At 33.9% G+C, this 22,935-nt stretch overlaps 1 protein-coding gene across 1 annotated transcript in view; it reads left to right on the top strand.

Moving 5' to 3' along the window:
- Positions 1–22,935, top strand: part of CSMD1 (CUB and Sushi multiple domains 1) — a 1,016,265-nt gene that overhangs the window by 584,493 nt on the left and 408,837 nt on the right. Inside the window, exons 8-9 of the mRNA XM_026844050.1 lie at positions 12,201–12,288; positions 19,128–19,252. Of these exons, the coding sequence (XP_026699851.1) occupies positions 12,201–12,288; positions 19,128–19,252 (213 nt within the window). The remainder of the gene's footprint in view (positions 1–12,200; positions 12,289–19,127; positions 19,253–22,935) is intronic.

Below are 22,935 nucleotides of genomic sequence, written 5' to 3'. Positions count from 1 at the left end.
AAAAAAATTTGTCTTAATCAGCATTCAGGAATACTGGAACAAACAGTAAAAAAGAATAAAAGAAAAAAATCACCACCCTGGCTGAGGAGAAAAGCTATTTAAACATCTGTAAAACGTAATTCACTTTCTCTTGTATGAATAACAAAGTAAATTGTGGCCAGTATGCACTGTTTAGTAATTAAGAAAGATATAACTATCATCCTAATATGTGCTTCTGGATCCTCCAGCAAGTGAACAGTTTCTCTGAAGAGAATAAAACAACAATAATACAAAAAATCAAAATCAACTATCAGTGGTCAGTTGGAGTGAATTAACAGGTGAGGTCAGTCACCATATAAATGGTCTCCAGCTCTGAACAGGATTCTGAGCTTGCCATGCTGTGCTTACTATTGCTCTCGCATTCAGTTTAGTTCAGCTGCACTCTTTGCCAGTCTTCTCCATGAAAACTGCTTCTGCATGGAGTTATTTTTTCCAGAAAAATCTCTATCTCTTACAAAAATGCTGTTGTGCCTTGAACTCAGCTGGTAGCCAATCACCACGTGGCCAGTTGTTTATTTCCCCCCCTTCCCCGGTGAAATAGGGAAGGGACAAAAGAAGAAATTCGTGGGTTGAATAAAAAAATTTAGTAATAGTAACAAACCAACACGGACTGCACCAGAAAATCCTGCCACGCTGACCTAGAAACCAAAACAGGCCATGAGAGAACACTCGTCCACCTATATATTGAGCATGACATCACATGATATGGAATCCTCCAATGATCGATCCGGACCCGGCCCTCCAGCTGTGCTGCCTCTCAGCCCAAGGAAAGTAAACTCTATCCTGGCCCAAACCAGGACAAGTACTGAACCTCTGGTGGCTTCCTGTCCCTGGCCAGTACCTTGCTCCTCGGTCTTATTCTTGATTTGATTTAACATTTGGCAGTGTACCCAACATCATGGAGTATTAAGATATTCAGAGTGGTCAGTACCCTGAGTGAGCAGCCTCACTCCAGCTGCATATTCTGACTTTGTGTAACAGCACAATGTATCCAGCTCTTCAGTAATGCTGAAAACAGTAATGGAATCTTCTATTCCATGTAACAGAGACAGTTCAATCCATTTGGAAATGACATCTTGGAATCTTTCTTTCCAGGAAGACAAATATGCTTTTCATTCCATAACTGATCTGAGGTAACAGTGCTTCTCCCTTACTCAGAAAATCATTTAATGAAGTACTAGAAGGATATCTAGAAGTATTTGTAGAAGAATATCTACAAGTGTTTGTAGAGCAGTAGTTCAAGAACAGGCTAGAGACTTTAAGGGGTAATAAAAGAAGTGTACATCTGACATGTTTAATCCAAAGTAGAAATTTCAAGACCTTAAAGGACTGCTTATTTTATCTATGAATTCCTCACATTATATTTGAAAACAAGTGCTTGCTGCAGTATTTGAAATTCACATCTTTCACTGTCTGAGTGTCTTTGTTATGCTACATGAATATAATAATTCTCAAGGATTTTTTTTTTTTTTAATGACCAAAATAACTTCCCCCACTACCCCCAAATGTTTTAATTTCAACAGAAGAGTAGAGGAGACTGTTCTATCTACTAAGTTGCACCTCTAAAGAAAATCATCATTAGCTGGTGTGTTTCTTGTTTTGTGAGGAATTCAGTCTTCTTGGTGATACATTAAAGATACGATGAGCTCATGTTCTCTAACTGTGGGAGAGAAAAGGACAGTACAGTGCCTAGTCTTGTCAAGAGGACTGTTAAGAGATGTCACTTCTTGGCAAGTACAACACTGCAGCTGTTAAGTTTGGGAAAGCATGCAGAAAGTGAAGACCACTCGCAATTTAAATAGTTCTAGCTTTAGAGAACAGTTCAAAAGGAAACTTCATGAATAGTTCTGGTTACAAGCTTCCATGTTCTATCTAGGCTTCACTTAAGATGTGGTCCCAAGTGGTTTGCCCAAGGTCACAAAAAAAAAGTCAGAGGAAGGACAGAAAACTGAACTTTTATGGATCAGTTTATCTTATTTTCTATATAAATAGCTCCACTGCAGTAAGACAAACTAGCAGTTATTTTCTAATTTCAAGCTTTTTCTCAAAGTCAAAGCCTATTTGATTAAATTCTGCAAACCTTGGACAGTGGACCAATATATAAAAATTCAGTGCAAAATCCTAAAGGTTATATTGAAAAATGAGATTATCAATGCAGTATGCCCATGGCTAACTCTTTTGTTACCTCTTCAGATTTGTCACACACTGCTAAACATTTTACTTTGAAAAACCAACCAAAAATTTAATATCAGTTCCCGGACTAAAAAATCAGGTAATATATTGATTGAAAAATGTATATTAAATAACTAATTAAGGAAATGAGAATTTTATTTAAACACAGTCATTTTAACACTTACTGAAATAAAAAAATAAAATTTACTTCCACTTTCAGGATTATTGCAGAAATAGCAGTTCTCAGTAAGATGCTAGATAGCTATTTTTAAAGGAAAATAAAAAGACTGCCCTGTGAATCAATAAAATGCATTATAAAGTGGCAACATATTTACAAGTAAATAGCATTGCAGGGTGAGTTTATAACCTGATGCTGGTGAAAAATTGAATTTTCCGAAGTTCTAAGCCACTGAGACAAAACAACATGTTGGGTTTATTTCTTTTGAAAATAATACTTCTGGATATCCCATAAACTTGCTTTTTACTCCTGACTCTTCATGAGCTCTGTCATTTCAAAGTAACTTACTGAATTTCCTACATTTCCGAATGAAGTGGTACTAGAAAAAGCAAGAACTCTGTTTACTCTGAGCTATGTATTTAAGCCTTACACATAGCTTATTGTGTGGTCTGCAAAAGAGAAATCTATAATGGTAATTTCATTTTCATGTCAAGTTTTTCCTTTCCTTCCTTGTTATGTGGTGTGAAAAATAATTGGTAATATATTCATTTTTTAAAGGTTTAAAAAAAATAGTTTTCCTATCAAATAAAATCCTGTACCTTCTCTCATTACTGATTTTTTTATCTGTTGACTTCGCTGAGAGCATGGTTTTCCATTTCCTTGTGTTTGAGTATCATATAATACTAAAAGAGTAAAATACTTTCTCATGACTGGAGAGAAATATTTTGCAAATGGCAGTTGGTGCAAAACTACCATTACCTGCAGCAAGTCTAGAAATAACACTGGAATCCAAAGTACAGTGTGAAAACTAGTAACTAATGTCTTTAATTTTACAACATCGTGATAGGTTTGATGACTATAGGTGAATGCTAAATAGTTTTACTGTTAGTAGGCCACAAAGACAGCACAAAATAGTTGTTATGCAGTGATGTGGGACAGCTTCTTCTCTGTCTTCCCCTCATGACCTTGAGCAATATAAAGACATGATATAGTATCAGGATTAATGAAAGGACAATATTTTTAATTTGGTATCTTTCATAAACTAAAATAAAAAGAGAAAAATGCGTTTTTACATTTCAGGCATGGATAGCTTCAGTTCAGGCAAGTCTTAATGAGTGATAGATTTTGCAATCTTAAGGTACTCTTACTATAGTTTATGGTGTCAATTACTTGCAAGCATAATGTAAACTTCTACATTCCATCTGGCGGAATTGTACTGAATCATTGGTGAGTGCACTTCACTCACCAGAAAATCTCAGCTTTGTAGAGCCGTTGGGAGTTATCTTGCACTTAACAGTACTTGTTGGCAATAGGAACCTGTGTGTGGACCATCAGTTGAAGGAAATTAGATACATGCTTTCAGTATGGTCAGCCTGTTTTTTTGCAAGCTCAGTTGTCTGTTCCTAGGGTCTGATGAATTGAACACCTGTGAAAAATTATTAGAGTCTCCATCTTTTGTGATGCAGCTTTATCTTTAAGCAGCCAATCAGTATGTCAGGAGGTTTGCATAACTACCTGTGCATTGTGGAAGACCTCAGTCAGCCCTCCCAAAAAGTTTATATGGTGAATGCATCTGATTCTGAGCTGTAGCTTCTGTGTGACTTGTAGAAATTCCCCATAGAAATGGAGGAAATAGAATATATTCCACTTCCCATTATTTCATAGGGAAAATATGTTCCAATTATAATTTAATGCTCAAACTAAAATTGATCCTTTCACCTCTACTTTTTAAGAGGTATTTTAATCAGGCTAAATCCCATATGTTTAATTATACTAAAAAGGTAAATATTTGACAATTTCTCCTCACAGTTACCAAATGTGGAATTACTTAGCTATGTGAAAATGTATTTCTTTAAATTATTGTATTGATCTAGATGTAAATATATATATATATATATATATATATATATATTATAAAGTTGTTATGAGTGTGCAGTCTCCACGAATTCAAGAGAAGCTGAGCTAATAAACTCCCAGACTGACTGAAATCTCTGTATCGACTGAGCCTTATGCTGCTTCATTAATCTGGAATAAATCTTATAGTCATCTGCTTAAAATAGAGGCAGATGCAAAGGAGAGTTGTTCTAATTCCCTTGGGAAACCCAAACAGAACAAAACAAAGTGATAAATTTTTTTTTCCCTTTTTTTTTTTTCTAAACTGCTGATCCACTCTCTTAAGAATGGACAAAACCACTATTGTATTTATATAAGTGCAATCTACTCTCAGGCCTTGCTATCATGAAGGACTAACAAGGGTAAGTGGGACATACTATTTTATACTGGCTATTTTGGTTATAGCAAATATGAGACTACTGGTAGAACTCCCCAGCTGCTAGAGAAAGGAGTGCCATAAATATACTGGTTAAACTACAGAGATCCTCTGTTGTAGCCATGTGTTGACAGGTGCAGTCTAGTGGGGTGATGATTTCCCAGAGTGTAAAGATGCTAGAGTTTATTCAAAAAAGCCTAAAGGAATTATCTTTAGCATGTGAAAATGGTAGGGGTTTTTTATAGTTTCTGTTGAAGAAATGATTTTATTTTTTTTTTTTAATCTGACTTTTTCAAGCAAGAGACATGGTTAAACTTTCCTTACAAATTTTCTAAACTAAAATATTTTTATAGTGAGAAATACTGAGAACTTCAATTTTCAATTAAAACTAACAGCTGCCTATGGCTTGCTGACCTAATAGAACAATACTTTAAAACATTCGTTGATCATTTTGAAGAAATACAATGCCATCTGTAAGTGTTCTGGGCACAGCTTCACATGGGCAGGTTGTGGATAATGGTTTCTCCTTGTAGAAGGAGAATGGCCTTAGGCACTTATGTCATTTGGTGTCAACATAACCGTATTTTCCTGTTCAGTAGTATTCAATATTATTATTTACTTAATGAAGTCATTTTTTAAATTTAAATCAAGGAAGAAAGAGTTTGAACTAGCTTCTTAAAAATAGTTATGTTGTTGAACTTCAGAACCTTAAGTACCTGTCCTTCCTTGTTTATCTCTTCTATCTTTCTGGTTTTCAATAATCTATCACTTCTTCATTAGAATGAGTTTCATGCAGGTTTATTTCTGTTGTCTGTAATAATCAGTGTTACTCTATTTGTACTGAAGGACTTACTTATAGCCCGTGATGGAGTATATGGACCATCAACTTATTTTGCTAACATTAGTTTTCCTGTCTTCTAAAAGCCTGGATGAAATTATGTGGAAAAATATTATATAGCGCTTTTTGTATTTCCTTGTCTGCTTGAAATATATATATATTTTTGTCGTGGTATTTTGATTGCAGCTATTTTCTACACAAATCTGTATTTTCTATGAAGTCTGTGATCTTGTTTAATTATAAGGCAATATCTGTTACTAAACATATACTTTCATATACCCATATAAGTAATGCTCTTGTATCTCATTATTACAGTTCCAACTTAACACTTTTCATTTATGTCTTTCTTCAAGAGAGATATCAGGGGAAAAAAAAAAAAAAAGAAAAAAGCATTAAATCCAATTTATGTCCTCTAATTTGGTGAAGAATTCAAGAGACAAAACAAACTATCACTTTTTTAATGCAGTCGAAATTATGTAGACCAAAATTATTAAAATAACTGTGTGACTTTTTATGCATAATTTCATGTAAAACAGACTGGTTTGCCCTTTTCTGACCATGTCATTGTTTTTTTAAATAAAATCTAATACAGATGATTTGGTGTATGGATAGACATTGTTTATAAGCAAGTTTAATCATGCCACTAATTTGCTGCCCTATTACTTGCAGTAAGACATTATCTTGAAATGGCTAAAGCTTATGAGCTGCTAAGAAGTGCAGTGCATGAGAAGTCTCCCAGTAAATGCCTTTGCAAACAAAAAAAGACCTCCTGTTGTAAATGTAGTCTGAGCATTAAAATTATTCTCAAATTCATTCTTCTATTTTGATTGGAGTAACTGTCATTTTAGAGCAAATGCAGCAAAACTTATGGCAGAAAATTTACTTCAATTAATTCTGTCTGTGAAAGTATTTGTGAATTGAAAATTTTGTGCTCTAAAATCTTTCTTTTCATACAATAATCACAATTTTCTGAATTCAAAACAAGCCTAGTATGTTAAATTCTTTTATACAGTTATAATGTTTTATACCTTTTCTCCATATATTGTCATGGCAAGACATTAACTATACATGTACTTTTTTCTTCTCCAGTGACCACATTATTCGTCACTATGTGAAACAAGTAATTTCTAGTACACTTCATAAAGAATAATTGAAATATTTTGGATTCACTTCTGAAGCATCATTAGTTAATGACCAAAATTACATCTAGAAGTGTTAGAATATTTTTTTCTTTAGTATGAATCAACCTTTCAAAAATTAAAATGTCAATAACTGTAAATCTAAGGAGCTTAACAATTAATCAAGATGTCAGTCTTAATACAGTAATTAATGCATCTAATATCTTGTTTCATTGATACAGTGTCATTGCACTTACGTGTGACTTCTTGGCTGAAAATAGGTTGATATTTACATATGTCAGCTTTTATTTTCATCATAATAGAGAGATAAAGTAGTCATTAATTGTAAAGTCTTGTTCAGTTTACAAACTTGTCAGTCTGCTCTAGAAAAACTGCCATACCTTATAATATCTTTCCATGGTGAATTTTAGGGTCTTGTCTTTTCTCTAGTCTCCTTGCAGTATTAACAAGGCCTTCTTGTAGGTGATTCTTGCAATTTTAGGTCTAGTTTGAAAACAACTTATTGAAGGAATGAGTATAGTGTATTTTTTTTTTTTTTTTTTTTTTAATCCAGAACCTTTCTATAAATTGGTGATATCACTAGGAGAATGAGCAAATGTCCAAACAAATTGCCAAATCTTGTTAAGTTTAAAATTGTAGGTATTGCAGCCTGGAACATGGACATCAAATATTTGTTACTAATCTAATGGCTGCTGAAGGAAGATATGCAGTATAATGCATCTATACATAATAATTTTTTGCTTCAGAGTCCAACCCTTCAAAGCATTTCATCACATGCTTTACATGAGCATGAGTAGATCATTAAAGTATATTCAGATTCCATATGCATCTAAAGCAGGGCAGCTTGCCTGGAGTAGAACCAATATTCTAACAAGGGAGAACTCATGTTGCTTGTCTTGCTGCATGAAACATATGTTGCACCATCCCTTCCTCCTGTCTTACATTGCTCCTTGATTAAAGATAAACACTTCCCAAATGCTGAACTAAATTAGGATGTTAATGTGTCTGCTAATTGTTTATTATTATGATTACAAATTTTTAAAGTCTGAGTTTACAGTTACTGCCAGTCTTTCTCCTGTACTATTGTGTTAAAGAGTTAGAACATGTGAAACATCTTAAAGGAGTTCTATTCTTACTATGTTATATGTCAAGTAAAACAATAGATGACATCAAAGCTGTGAAAACTCTAGTCTGTGTGATCCCAACTAAGAAAAATGGAAGAGATCATGTTGATTGATTGTCAGTCAGTAAAGAAGAATAGATTTTTTATCAAATAGAAATATAAATCACTAGTCCTAACCATAGAAGTTCTATATAGGCTGAAAAGCTGTCCATCATGTTAATGAACTCACAGCTTCTCTTCAACTATTTGTGCAGAAAGGCCTGAGAATATATGTTTTGCAGTATAAATATAATATCAGGGCATGTCGAGAAGTTCCAGAGTTAAGTTGTGTCCACAGAGTATGCTCTGTCTTTATACTACAGACATGTCTGGTGACTGAAACATCTTTGATGTTCTCAAACCCTCTGTTAATAAAAGAGAATGGCAGAGTACTGTTAGACTGTACAGTAACTATTTTTGAAAAAACCCCACAAACCTGACTAGAATCTTTTCTCACTGTTCTCCCTACCCTGTGACTTCACATACTTTTTCTAATGTTAGTCTCATGGAACACACACCGTTTTCTCTGTCTGATGGTTCCTTGAAGATCTGTGTGCAACTGGGGTAGTGTGAAGAATTATCTATGTAAAGCAGTATCTTACACTGGTCTTTTCCAGGATTATATACTCTTAAATTCAGTTTTAAAACAAAGAGGGTATACTGAGAATGGACTAAGAATATATTGAGAGAGGCTGGTATTATTTATACTGGTTCTAAATTTATTTATCATAAATACAGGTTTATAAATATCTAGTTTATATTCATAATACAGAGAAACATTGTTACTGCTTTAAGACAAATGCTACTAGTTAATGCATAGCTGTGCCAAAGTTTCTGCATAACTGCTGCTGATTTCTAAGTTTTGCAAGATTTAAATAGGAATATTGCCTTCCATTTTCCATAATACTTTCATTGTTCTGAAATTTTATAATTCTAAAATGAAAACTGAGATGATAGTTAGAATACAGATAGTCTGTGCATGAGCCTTGAAAGTAAAGAGAAAAATTTAAGTTTGATATGATAAGGAAAAATTAGAATTAGATGCAAAAATCATGAAACACTTTATAACACCCTAGGTAAATGAAACTTTATACAGTATCATTTTGAAAGAGTACAAACAGGTAAGGCACTGGTCTTTCAACAACATAGGAAAGTCTTGTACTTTAAAGATAAAACAGGTTGAACATGTGACTGCATGAATAGTGGATTACATGTCTAAGAGATGCTTTCAGAAAGAAACTGCAAGGTTTAAGCATATTCTGAAAGTGAGACACTCAAATCAAAGGTGATACTTTCTCCTCCCACATGTTATGGTTCTCAGTAGCAGTGAATATTACTTCATTGCTGTGGATAAAGGGGAGATCTGACAGAAATGAAATGGGGAGTTAAAGGGCTCTGACAGGGATTCACTTCTGCATCTTTTAATCTATTTTCAGTCTGAATGATAATAAATGTTGGAGCTAAATAAAAATCTTCAAATCTAATTTTTATGTAAATTCCAAAATAATGGCAGGTAAAGGTTTAAAGAATATTAACATGTAAAAGTATATGGATATATTTATAAATACACTTAAGTTCCTAGAGTCTCTGAACTATTAAAGTTACTAAAAGGTTTCAATTTGAGAAATTTGTTCCTTTTTTCCCATCTGTAAAGATAAAATCAGACAGGTTAGTTTTACAGGGAATTGGATTTACTTTGTTATGACAGTATGTCATGCAACCACCATCTGTTAAAAAACACTTGACAGTTCATTGGGGAAAGTAGAAGCTAAAATCTGGGCCATGTTTAACAAGGCCTGTAGACATCCAGGAAGATGTGCCAAGTTCCAGACATATGATACCTGCTCTGTTTCAAGAGACAGTATTTCTCTGGGTAAATGATAGCCTGAATCACCCTTCCCTGATATTGTTGTGAGAGTGTGTTGACAGAGGAAGCTAGGGACAAGAAGAAAATTCTGCAAGGTCATCATCCGTCTGGGGAGGTCACTTCATTCTGTGCTATAAGTAAGGTCTCAGTCAACATTTACTGGTGTCCCAAACAAAATACACGTTACATGTATGTCTGTAAAAGGGAGGTAGCTTCACTTCAGTGTGTCTGTGCTTAAAACATGATATCAGAGACAGTGTTCTGCACCTTGTTTTCCAGCTGTTACCGTAAGGTTCAAGTTTAGTAAACCTGATATGTTGAATAACTGTATCAGTCATATTGTTTATTTTCATGTTTTGGTTATTCAGTAGTCAGAACTGAACCTCACCTCCATTAACATAGTTACACTTCTCTGCTAAAAGTAGTAAGTATTTGATTTTTTTTTTCCCCTGAAAAAATGGAAGAAATGTTATAAGGAATATGATTTATTTTAGGGAACATCAGTGTACAACCAGGCTGATTTTCTAGCAACATCAGTTTTTGACTATAACAGCATTTCAATGCTGAGACTTCCCAAGAAACTACAAAACTAAATTATCAGAATAAAATACATATTAACTAGCTAGTATAGACTTATTCTGAAAGCCTTTATTCACAGACATACAAATCTTTATCAGTCTAAATAATATTAGTGAAATTAGCAGGACCGAATTCTTGGTCTGGAGTGTTTTCAAGCTGCTGAACTGTAGTTGCTATATTTTTGTCCAGCTGAACTGGATTTTTACTCATGCTTGGTTTTTTATTTATCAGGAAAAAAAAAATGTAAGTAAAACATATATTTAATTGTGTCTGCAAAAACATTTCAGAGATTATAATAATCTTTCTTCACCTGGTTTAAAGAGAAATTTCTGTGACAAACAATATACAATACAATAAGTATTGTTAAAAAGATGTGGAGAAAGAGATTATTCCTTTCCTCTATTTTTAAAACATTCTATATGCCAAAATAAAAATGAATTTAGACAAATGTTGAAATATACTCTGTTGCTGTTTCTCTACTTTAAGAAGAATCTATGCTCAGATCAAGCATTTTGGTATTTACAACTGCTTCATCTTAGTTACCTTTTTGTAGTGCTGTAATGCAGCTTTTTTATTTCTTTAAATTTTCTCTTGTAAAACTGTATTTCTATATAAATTAGTTTTCCCTGATGCTGCCAACACAGACATAAAGATTTATGGCTCTTACCATCTGATTGTATGTATCCTGCTTGTCACCACTCTTTTTGCTGCTGTATTCAATTTGAAAGCATATCACTGTGTGGGAAAACCAGCCACTTTTTACATCTAATCTCTCATCACCTTTCAGCTATAATGCTGTCATGTGTAATCCTCTCAGGTTTGTGTAATTTATTTTGTGCAGCTAAAATATTCCAACTAACTTTTTTTTTTTTTTTTTTAATTATTATTCAGGAAGAACATTTTGCTCTGTCCTTAAGGGTTTCCCAAAAATCTTTTAAGATAAAAATGTGATCCAAAGATTTCTGCTAGCTTTATTCTTCTGTGGAGGAAGCAGATAGACAGGACACGCATGTACATATGTGCAGGATAGAAAGCACATGTGTATTCAGGTTTTTGGTATATTCACAATGTTGTGCTCTGGGTTTTTTTATGTCTTTTCTTTATGATTACTTTTAGTTTAACTTAATTTAATTTTACTTTATATTACTTTTAATTCCACATATTACTTAAATAATTTTTTTAAATTGAAAAAGAAAAAAAAGGGAAAATTGAATATTCAAATTGTTTTGAGTTTTGAAGGGACTAGAAATGTATATGTTATATACCTTACATTATTTAAATGTCATCAGTCTGAAGGGAGAAAAAACGGAGGACAAAAAGAACAAAACATGGAAACAAGGAAAAAATGGGGTACCTTCTCTTTCTGTTCATACCTGAAAGGACAAAATAGAGATTTTGAGCCTCATTTGCATGAGCACATTCAGATGGTTAGAAATGCATTGCTCTGTGTGGTTTTCTGTACATTTTTGAGATGAACATTACCTTCATAAAAATATTTCTGTATTACAGTTAGGTTCATGGCTTTTGTCTATTTCAAGTATTATTAGGGACACATTCTTAAATGAGATTTTATTTTCTTATACTGTCTTAATCTTACAAAAGTGTGTTTTGAATATTTCAGAAAGTGGCTTCAGGAAATGTTGTTCCCCTGTCTGAGAAAAGCTGTGGATCCTAATATATCCATAAAAAGATCACTGACCATGGAAAATCAATCATTTATTTTCCCACAGTGGCAAATCATGGCTTTTTGTCATAACCAAAGAAAATAAACAGTAAGCCCCAGATATCAATTGTATAGGGCTTCTTTTTTGGTAATAATTTATACTGTTTCAAGAAAAAATTATGAATATGCATATGGTTAAATTCAGGCCATGGAAGTTGATGTATGCTTAAAGTGAAGAACCATCTTTACAGCTGCAAGTCTAATTTTTATTTTTTTTTTCCCTTTACTTTGCAGTGACCCAGGGTGGGGATGCAATTGCATCTGATACATGTCCTGATCCTGGAATTCCTGAAAATGGGAAAAGGGTGGGCTCTGACTTCAGGTAGGCACATTTAATTTTCTGTATGACCAACAGCGAGGTGTTTCCTGTTACGTGTATAAAGAGCAAGCAACTACAGATATGTATAATTTCCCTAGTTTTAAATATGTTGAGTCATGTCAAAATGTGTTGAGCTATGTCAAAATAGCTCCAGACCATTGCATATCTTGAACAGGTTTTGCTAGTTTCTTTTTTAAATCAATGCATTTGTATCTGTGTAGGAAAAACAGAACGCTCTGCACAGCATAGAAGAAGAAGAAAAGAGAATTGTCTCTTTTTCCACTATATAAAAGTTGTTAAAAAGCTTGGGGAACATGGCAAATTCAGTGTCTCAGCCATGATGAATGCCATCTCCTTGCTTTTTAAAAAAAAAAAAAAAAAAAAAAAAAAAAAAAAAAAAAAGAAGATGAGGTCAAATGGACCCTTATGGAGAAAGGAGGAAGGTTGCTCTTCACCTGTGTGGGAAAAAAACCCCAGAAACTTCAAGGTGTGGCAGAGAAGAGAGTCAAAGGAAAGGGATAGGGAGCGTCCAGCTCATATTGCTCAGCAGGGAAAGGACAGCCAGACCTAAGAGTAAATGGAAAGGAAATCTTTGAAGGAATTAGGAGGAATTGTGCAAAGTTTTCCACAACTTCAGAAAGCAAGTTAACCAAACCTGGCTCCTGAATCAAGGCTTTCCCAACTAGGGCATAATTGACGAGAAAAATAATTTTGAAATCTATTCTATTTCTGACTGACCTACTCTTTTCGATTTTTCTCTATTTATCCTCAAAGGAATAACTCCAGTGTTAAGAGAATTAACTATATGTAAACCCATTATTTCATTAGCAACAGGGCAGCAATTAAATGTGTTTTAAAAAATAATGAAGTGAAGTAAGCTTTTCAATACATAGGCTAGAGAGAGACAAGCTGTCCAGAAGATGTTTGCTATGATCTTGTTCTATATATTCGGATTCAACTCAGCAAGTACAGCTGCTGCAAGTGAAATTGTATGATACTAAAATACAATATGCACTTGCTGTCCAAAGGTCTGCTGTTTTAGGAAAACAAAGGTAATTTTTATCTAGGTTTCATTAATGCTTGATGTTTTGAGGAGAGAAACATCAGTTGGTAGAAGACTAGCTAAAAATGGGGTACTAAAATATAACTCTTTCTCAATGTGTGTCTGTGTGTATTCGTCCAAGGTATACCTGTATACTTCTACTGTTAATTTGGAGAATATTTTACTATTTGTGCAGCTATGCCTCAGTTTCCTTCCTCTGCTTGAGTATCTCCTCATAGCCATAAAGGATGCAGAGCACACCTCTTCTGAATTCCTCCAGATCTAATACTTAGTTGAAAGAATTAGGGGCAGCATCGAGGATCACTCTGTTATTAGTGGAGAGAGAAAAGCATCTCTGAAAATAATTAATCCCTAAATGTTTAATGGAAATTAGCTTGAATTCACACCTGAAGGGTCCTTTCTCACTCCATCAGCTATAGATACCAGAGAAGGTTCAGTAGGTCAGGATGGTGAGGGAGCCTGAACACATTACATATAAGAAGAGAATGAGGGTTCTGGGTTTACTCAGCCTTAAGAGAATGAGCAGTTGCTTTCTACAGCTACTAAACAGAAAAGAATAGAGAAAAGAGAGCCAGCCTCTTTTCAGAGGTGGATAGTGATAAGACTAGAGGAAATGGACATAAATTGGTACATGGTAAATTGCTACTACATTCAGGATTTTTTTTAAAAAAAAAAAAAATAATTTTTTTACTATAAGGATGGTCAAACACTGAAACAAGTTTTTGAGTCTTTGTGGAATGACCATCCAGGGAGGCATTCAGAACTCACCTGAACAGGGTCCTGGGCCCTTTGTTCCAACTGTTCTTAATGGGAGTGAGGCATTGGACTGACAATATCATCTTCTAATTTGATTTATTCTGTGAATCTATGAATCTTGTACAGATTTATGTATTCATGATACATGCTGAGCACTCTCATCGAGTTATGGTCCAGGTCAGGGGCATATGTTATACTTGTTAAGAAACAACAGCAGGTAGTTCTAAGAGCACTGGTAAACTGGAAGAGGGTAAGAGAGATAATGACTTCTTTTCTCCTCTAGGCTGTAGTCTGTAATTTGAAAGAGAAAGGAATCTAAATTAATTTTGGTGAAACAGGTCCAAAGAACAGGTCCAAAGATTCAAATGTGGGAGCCCCAGCCACAGGAAAGCTCAACAATAAAATTTCCAGCAGTATATTAAAATATCAAGAAGAGGGAAAGCCCAAAAGAGCCAAAAGAATTAGCTCAAAATATATTTTAAGATATCTGATGGAATGTAACATCAAGGAACCTTGCAAAACATAGATAACTATATTTTGAACAATCTCTTATGAATGAATGGGGGTTAAAGGTAGCTTAAATGTCTGGAGCTTACTTAAGAGCAATGCTTACTCAATTGACAGAACAAGGCTATTCCCTTCCTTCCTTACCCCATTCAGCCTCTGATAATTTCATTTCACCTGTTGTATCTTCTTGTTCATGGAAATAAATGAATGCATAGGGTGTTCAAAAATAGAACAAGCAACATCATATAAGATATGATAATAAAATATGTTAATATATCTTGTTCACTTATTTGAGAGAAACAAAAATTTATTTTCCTCCTAAACCTTACTTGTTTTCTGAAAACTGATTATGCAACATTTCATGTAGTGTAAACTTATTTTTTTATTTCTCTATTTTAAACATATCTTGGATATCTTAGTTAGCTTGACATTAAAATAGAGAATTTGGCTGGGATTTAGTTTTTCTTTCTCTGAAATGACAAATCAAGCTCTTCCATGAGAGAAGGGAAAATAATATTTGCTGTTGCTTGCATTTCTCCAGTGTAGTGAAAATACTGTGGAGAGTAAAAGAAAGACAATGTTTCTTCTTTTCTGAGAGGCAAATATAGACACCAGAAGGAGCTATTGTTCTTGTCAGAAGAATGACAACTATGGATATTAATCTGAACTAAAACATGTGAAAATGCACATTATTCAAAATTTTTTCGTCTACTGAAAGACATGTTGTGAGTAGGATTGATGGAAAGGCAGAGGGTTTATTTTCAAGACAGCCTGAGACCCAACTGATTCAGTGATGACAAGTTCTTTGAAAAGGGTTTCATCATTTTCAGCATAATAATGGCATTCATTCTAATATCATAAAGCAAACAAAAAGGTATTTGAAAACTTAACCTTTTCATTCTGTCCTCCTGCCACACTTTTACTATGTTCAGTTCAGGAAGTAGGGGAGGTGATTTTCAGTGATTTAAAAAAAACCAGTCTGGTAGATATTTGGATTCATTTTGAGGGAAAAATGGCAACTCAGACTTCGCTAGATTAATTAAAAGATAACACAATATCGAGGTCAATATCACATTTTATTTTTATGTGAGATCTCAGAACAGTAGATTTTTAAAATCTAAAATGGATATATACAGTAACCTTTCAGCTCTCATTAAATAATATATGGTATATGTGATACTGTGAAAATACAATCATCTTCCACAATTCCACTGACACTTGTAACAAAAATAGCTTTTAAATTTTCAAAATTAAATGAATGTTCTTATGCTTAGTATTTCTTACAGGTTTGGGTTTGTTTTTGGTTTTTTTTTAATGTCTTCTTTCAGTCAGATTCTAGCCTTCTTTATAAAATCACAAGTTTTGATTTGATACAGTTCAAATTTAAATAGAAAAAGAAAAAAGATTAAACTAATTTCTTCACCCTGTTTAAAATTTACATAGAGAATTAACAAAACAAAACAAAACACTTCCAGCATCCAGAGATTTCTCAATGACTAGGGAGGTAAAGATGTGAAAAAAACCCCAAAATTTAAAAACATTCATTGTTAACAATTAGGAATTAAGTGAAGTAATAATTTCCTTTGAAATCACAGATCAAATAAGTTAAAATACAGCTTTAAAAGGATGCCCCATTTTTAAATGGAAAAATATCAACAGAATCAAAGGAGAGACTCAGCAACTTGTTTACATTGCTTAGAGGATAAGGATTTTTACTGTAGACTGTATGGCCCAAGTGCATCCCTTCCACTAAGTTGCTTATTTAGACAGATCTGATTGTCTGTAAATAGAAAATACTCTAGTGATTCAGCTTCCTGAAGATTTCTCCAAACATCTAAAGTTATATCGTTTAATTTAGGTATTTGCAATGTATATATATAAAACAACTATATATATACACACGTATTTCATTATTAACCAGTTACTTACATAGACTTTTAATTTCCTTCACATTTATTATGGTGTGACATTTCCTACTGCCATTCAGCAGTATTTAGAACTTTCCAATACTTTTTTTTTTTTCTTTTAGTAAGTCTCGACAGAGTTAAATAAAAAATATTTTCTTGAAAGTATCAGTTGTCAGACATGGCATAAACCTGATTTCTCACAATAGGTGCTTCAAGAAAGATGGATTTTAACTGATATTAAAGCAGACAGCGTATAGTGTAGCCACACATAAACCACATCCAGAACTATCACAGTCATTCCGGTAAAACCTTTGACTGCTCTTCTGTAGCCTACCTGAAGTTTAATTAGAATTCTTGAAATTACTTTCAAAAGATTGTACTTGTCAATGCCTATAGCTGGCATTCAGGTTTCTCTCCACGTTTATTTCTAACACTAAGGAGCTTCTGAATACTTCATGTTCCTACCTCGGTCTTTAAAATTTGAGAGTTTTACTAGATTTTTTTGTTTGTTTTTAATATGCTGTAGTCAGCATATTTATTTTGTGTCAGTTTCTGGTCAAACATTTCAAAAGATGATATCCACTATGTAGAATATATGAAAAAAAAAAAAAAAAGAAAAAACCCAATATACTGTACAGAATAATAGTAAAGCAAATTGAATCATCCTAAGTGTATAGATTAGTGTATAACATTTTATATATCCTTTATTAATATTAAAATATTGCTGTAATGATGAAAACCCAGTCTAAACATGAAAAATCTCACTTACTGCATCAGGGATCAGAATATTTGTATTCCTAATGAGATTTTTCCCCCCTTCTTTCTTTCTTGGAGAGAATTATTAGTAAGTTAAATTATAAATTGCAATTGCAGTCTTCCAATAATTATACATTTAATTTAATTGCAAATTTTTGTATGCACACAGTTTTGTCATTCTCCTTACATGTCTTGATAGTAGCAAACTGCAGGGAAATATTGAAGCTTTCATGTTGGTTCCCACAATATTATACTTTTGAGATTGTCTTTATCCAATATGATTTTTAAATGCTTCAATTCTTAATTTAAATTTATCACAACTAGGTAGCTGTCTGTTTCTTTCCTATTTCCATAGAACAAATTTTCAGACCTCATAATTTTAGAAAATATGAGAAAATGCATTAAATATAGGTGTTGAGAACATTAAAATGTCAGATTAATTAATAATAATATTTTCTTCACAAATAAAATGAACTAGTTGTTTATTAACTTGAGGTATGTATTTGGAATCATGATTGATCTATTTTTCTGAGGAGTTTAAGAATTTTCTGCAGGATAGTAAATTATGACAAATATAAAATAAATGCAATTTTAGAAAATTATACTATTTTTCAAGAAATTAATGCATTTCTGATGAACTACTGAAGGAAAAGGGCAATATTTTCCTACCCTTCTGATCTTTTCACATTTAACAACTCAAGAACCAAGTGTTAATATAAATAGTTTTAAAATCTTACCTAGATTTGGAGCATCACAAAAAAAAAAAAAAAAAAAAAAAAAAAAGGAGCCTATTGAAGTTTTGTGAAGGAATTATAGGAGCACATCATAATAATGATAAATAATAGAATTAATCTCTTCTGAGATCCTCTGAGAAACTAATAGAATATATCTTCTTGAAGGGTAGGAATGAACTAGACATTATTGAATGATATGATTTTTTTATTCTCCACAGCACAATTTTAATCACTGATCTTTTTTGACTGCCATCTACCTGTCCCCTGTTGTTTAGGACTCAATGAGTTTGCTTTATCAAGATCACCTAGTTCACAACATGAGATTATCAGATACAGATTTAAAAGTGCAAGAAGTCTAACAAGAAAACTGGTTGATTATGATGGGGAACTCAGAATGTCACAAATAATAAATGGAAGCACAAATGTAAATACTGTTTAGGAAAGCTCTCTTTGAGATACACAGTAACTACAAACAGTTTCTAAATTCTTCATAAATGTTGTTCAGCATTGCTCAGAATGTAATTATTTATTTAAAAAAATAAATAAAGTTATAGATGATTCCAAAGAGACAAATTTCAAAGTTACAAGTGTAACAGTCAAATTTCAGTCCTAATAAAACTTATTATTTATCATAATTTTTAACAGAAAATTTCAACAAGGTCAGGAATATTATAAATGATTACATTTTACTGAAATTTGTGTTTTCTGGCCATTTGTGATGACAAATTACCATATCTAACCACTTATTCTCTCATTTAAGGAAATATGGAGAGATTGAAATGATTCATGATGTAAATTTTGTTGCCTGAAATATGATTATATATTTTCTTTTAAAATGTCTCCCTATTCATTCATTGAAGACATAAAGGATGAAACAGTATCACAATGGCTTTATATTCCTTATTTCTTTAAAAGGTGGGCAAACTAAATAGTAGACCGATTCCCTATAGTAAAATTTGTTTTTTATTAATATAATAATGATGTAATAGAATTTTCCACTTTGATTTCCTTGTTTGGACCTAGAAATATTGTCATTTGTTGACATTTACATTTATTTAGGGAAGTTGTAATTTAAGATATATTTTAATTCTTTCATTATTCCTACCATTTTTCTCCTAGGGTGGGTGCAAGTGTACAGTTTTCCTGTGAAGATAATTATGTGCTACAAGGTTCTAAGAGCATCACTTGTCAGAGAGTGACAGATACACTGGCTGCCTGGAGTGACCACAGGCCGATTTGCAGAGGTAGGTACTACTATCTGGAATTTTCCTTCAAGTTTGGAAGGGTGATTTATAATTTCTGCTTATAAATGCAATGAAATTATGTTCAAAACAAAGCAAAACCCCATATATTTATATATCATATATATGTGTGTGTGTGTATATATATATATATATATATATTTATATATATATGAAGATCTTTCTGTATCTTGAAGCACACAAGCAAAGATGCAGAAACAGTATCAATTTAGGGAGCTAATTTCCTGTTAACCGTTTGCATTTCACTTAATATTCTTTATGTCATGCTAAACATGTTTTAAGTAGAACTAGTTAATTAGGTATAGATTAAACTTTTCTAATTCCTAAATAAGAGCTCCTCACAATCGTTTTGTGTTCCTATAAGTCCCAGATATTTACATAGTCCTAATTTTTCAGTAAATTCCCTCCTCCTTTACCTATTTTGCTCAACCTTGCAAATGACCTATCCTTCTGACTTCTATTCTAAAAGTTTTCTCATTATGGTCTGAACCAGTGAATAAGTTCCTCCCCATGCTTTTAAGAAGGAGGAGTGGAGGTGGCTTTTTTTTTTTTTTTCTTTATATGTTTTTCCATTGCAATCTACCACCTGCAATAAGAACATGAAACAATACTTAAATGCTGTCAAAGTACTCCGGAACTAGGTATATAGGACAAATAAAGAATATATATCTATTTACAGAACTTTTGCTCAGTAGAAAAATTAATTTGAATTGCACATTTGGATTGTACCTGTCAATGAAAGTCTTAAACCTAGACATGTTCTTGCCTTATGTCCTCCTAGAACCAGACAAAAAAAAAAAAAAAAAAAAAAAAAAAGTGATCATACAAACTGTTTAATATACTTTATTTGTCATTTTGGGATAGATCAAAGAGATATTTCTTGTACTCACAAAATCTTATGCTGAATGCCAGTTACCAGGGCAGCAAATTACAGAGAGACTGTGAAGGATTTGCAACACCTGGACCTAAACTTTTGCTTGTTCAAGAATGAAAGCATAATATCACCTATATAAAACTCATATATTTGTAGACAAAGGTTTCATCACCTACCTATTTCATAATATAAAAGAAATATATTTTTCTCCTATTGCCACAATAGATTTTTCAACTTGTATAATTACATATGTGATACACTTGTAGATTATGCTTTCTTCATTAAAGAGTGCAAACAGTTGTGGTGGGTTGAGCCCAGCCAGCAACTAAACACCCACCCAGCCACTCACTCACTCGTCTCCAGCAAGATGGGGGAGAGAACTGGCAGAGTAAAAAGCTGGAAACCTGTGGGCAGATATCAGGACAGTTTAATAAGTGACACAATGCTGTGCGTATGACCAAAGGGAAATAAAGATTTTATTCACTGCTTCCAATTTGTGGGCAGATATTTAGCCTTTCTTGGAAAGCAAGGCCTCAGCAGAAATGATGGTTACTCTGGAAGACTAACCTGTAACTATGAAAATGCCTATTTTCTCCTCCTTTCCCTGAGCTTTTAACGCTGACCATGTTGTCATATGTTATGGTATATCCTTTTGGTCAGTTGGTATCAGCTGTCCTGGCTGTGTTCCCTCCCAGCTTCTTGCCCACCCTCAGCCTGCTTGCTGTCAGGGCAGTGTGAAAAACAGAGGCCTTAATGTTGTGCAAGCACTGCTCAGCAATAACCAAAACAGTGGTGTCTTACCAACACTATTCTGGTTAGAGATCTAAACCGCAGCACCATACAAGCTGCTGTGAAGAAAGTTAACTCCATTCCATTCAGATCTAATAGAAAACTCTGTAAAGGTGGCTCTTGGATAAATTATTACACTCTATATGTAACATGGGTAATATTACATAGGCGCATCCATGTGAAGACTGGACAATCTAAAACATAGTAAAATAAATAAACAAATAAATAAATAAATAAATAAAATTTACTCTTTCCAGATCAGTAAAGCAACTGTGATTCATAAGTGCCTCTTGAGCTTAGTGTCTCTGTAGCTCAGGTATCTAAATAAAAAATCTAAATTTGGTTAAAGAAAAATCTCAGTGTTTGGTTTCACACTACTGTAGAATAATATGTCCAATGCAACTCCACTGTTCACTCTTATTTGGTAGGGTTTTTTTACATCTCCTGAATTTATTTTTGTTTGCTAATATATTGCAGAAATGAGCTGAAGTAATCTATGCATGATAAAAGTAATGCTTAGCAGAAAGGGGCTATTTGCTGCTGAATTACCTATGTGTTATTTGTAGTCCATATTATTCGCAATCCCTTTACTGACCTTCAAGATGACAGTATTCATGGTGTTCATACCAAGTATGAATAGTAAGAACTGTAAGAACAATAAATAGTAAGAACTGTTTATCACATTTTCTAATTGATCATCTCCTTTAAGTGGAGAAGCTGTTAAAGTACTTGCAGCTACTGTGGGCTTCATGACTTCAAGCCTATGAGACATACTGAAGAAACCAAACTTTGCATTGCCCCTGAACGGTGACTAACAAAGTTCAGAATTGATGAAGCTGGTGAATAGTCACAGGAATTATCTTATTGTTATCAAGTTGCTTCATTATTTACATTAAACAGTATCCACATAACAAACTTACTTGCAAGGGCACAGCAGGGCCTGGTGGCCCCCTGGGGCCTGCAGGGTCTGCCCAGGGTGGCAGGACAAGGCCTCAAAAAGCCAGGGCCCATCCCACCATCCCAGGCAGGCTGTGGGCAGCCGCAGCCTTGGACAGGGGGCACCTCCCTGGGGAGGGGGACAGGCCAGAGCCAGCCAGACATCAGAGCCTGGATGTGTGTCAGTATCAACAAAGTCTGTGAGCAGGCTAGGCATGGCTGTGGTGGAGCTGCAGGCAGCTGCCTCTGAGACTGATGGTCCAATGCCACTTTGAGATGGATCCCCTGGGGCCATGGGCAGGGAGAGGTGGAAGGCGAGGTGAGGCTGCTCAGGGAAGTTTAGGCCTGTTACAGTGTACTCAGGAACTGAATGGTGCTAATGTAAATGTTCCCAGTTTTCTTGAATTCCACAAAAAACGACTTACAGCAATTCTTTCCTTTCCTTTCCTTTCCTTTCCTTTCCTTTCCTTTCCTTTCCTTTCCTTTCCTTTCCTTTCCTTTCCTTTCCTTTCCTTTCCTTTCCTTTCCTTTCCTTTCCTTTCCTTTCCTTTCCTTTCCTTTCCTTTCCTTTCCTTTCCTTTCCTTTCCTTTCCTTTCCTTTCCTTTCCTTTCCTTTCCTTTCCTTTCCTTTCCTTTCCTTTCCTTTCCTTTCCTTTCCTTTCCTTTCCTTTCCTTTCCTTTCCTTTCCTTTCCTTTCCTTTCCTTTCCTTTCCTTTCCTTTCCTTTCCTTTCCTTTCCTTTCCTTTCCTTTCCTTTCCTTTCCTTTCCTTTCCTTTCCTTTCCTTTCCTTTCCTTTCCTTTCCTTTCCTTTCCTTTCCTTTCCTTTCCTTTCCTTTCCTTTCCTTTCCTTTCCTTTCCTTTCCTTTCCTTTCCTTTCCTTTCCTTTCCTTTCCTTTCCTTTCCTTTCCTTTCCTTTCCTTTCCTTTCCTTTCCTTTCCTTTCCTTTCCTTTCCTTTCCTTTCCTTTCCTTTCCTTTCCTTTCCTTTCCTTTCCTTTCCTTTCCTTTCCTTTCCTTTCCTTTCCTTTCCTTTCCTTTCCTTTCCTTTCCTTTCCTTTCCTTTCCTTT

The sequence above is a fragment of the Athene cunicularia genome, assembly GCF_003259725.1.
Source record: "Athene cunicularia isolate RWA chromosome 3 unlocalized genomic scaffold, athCun1 chr3_part1, whole genome shotgun sequence".
NCBI lineage: Eukaryota > Metazoa > Chordata > Aves > Strigiformes > Strigidae > Athene > Athene cunicularia.
Note: the sequence above shows the minus strand (reverse complement) of the source record. Positions and strands in the feature narration are given on the sequence as shown.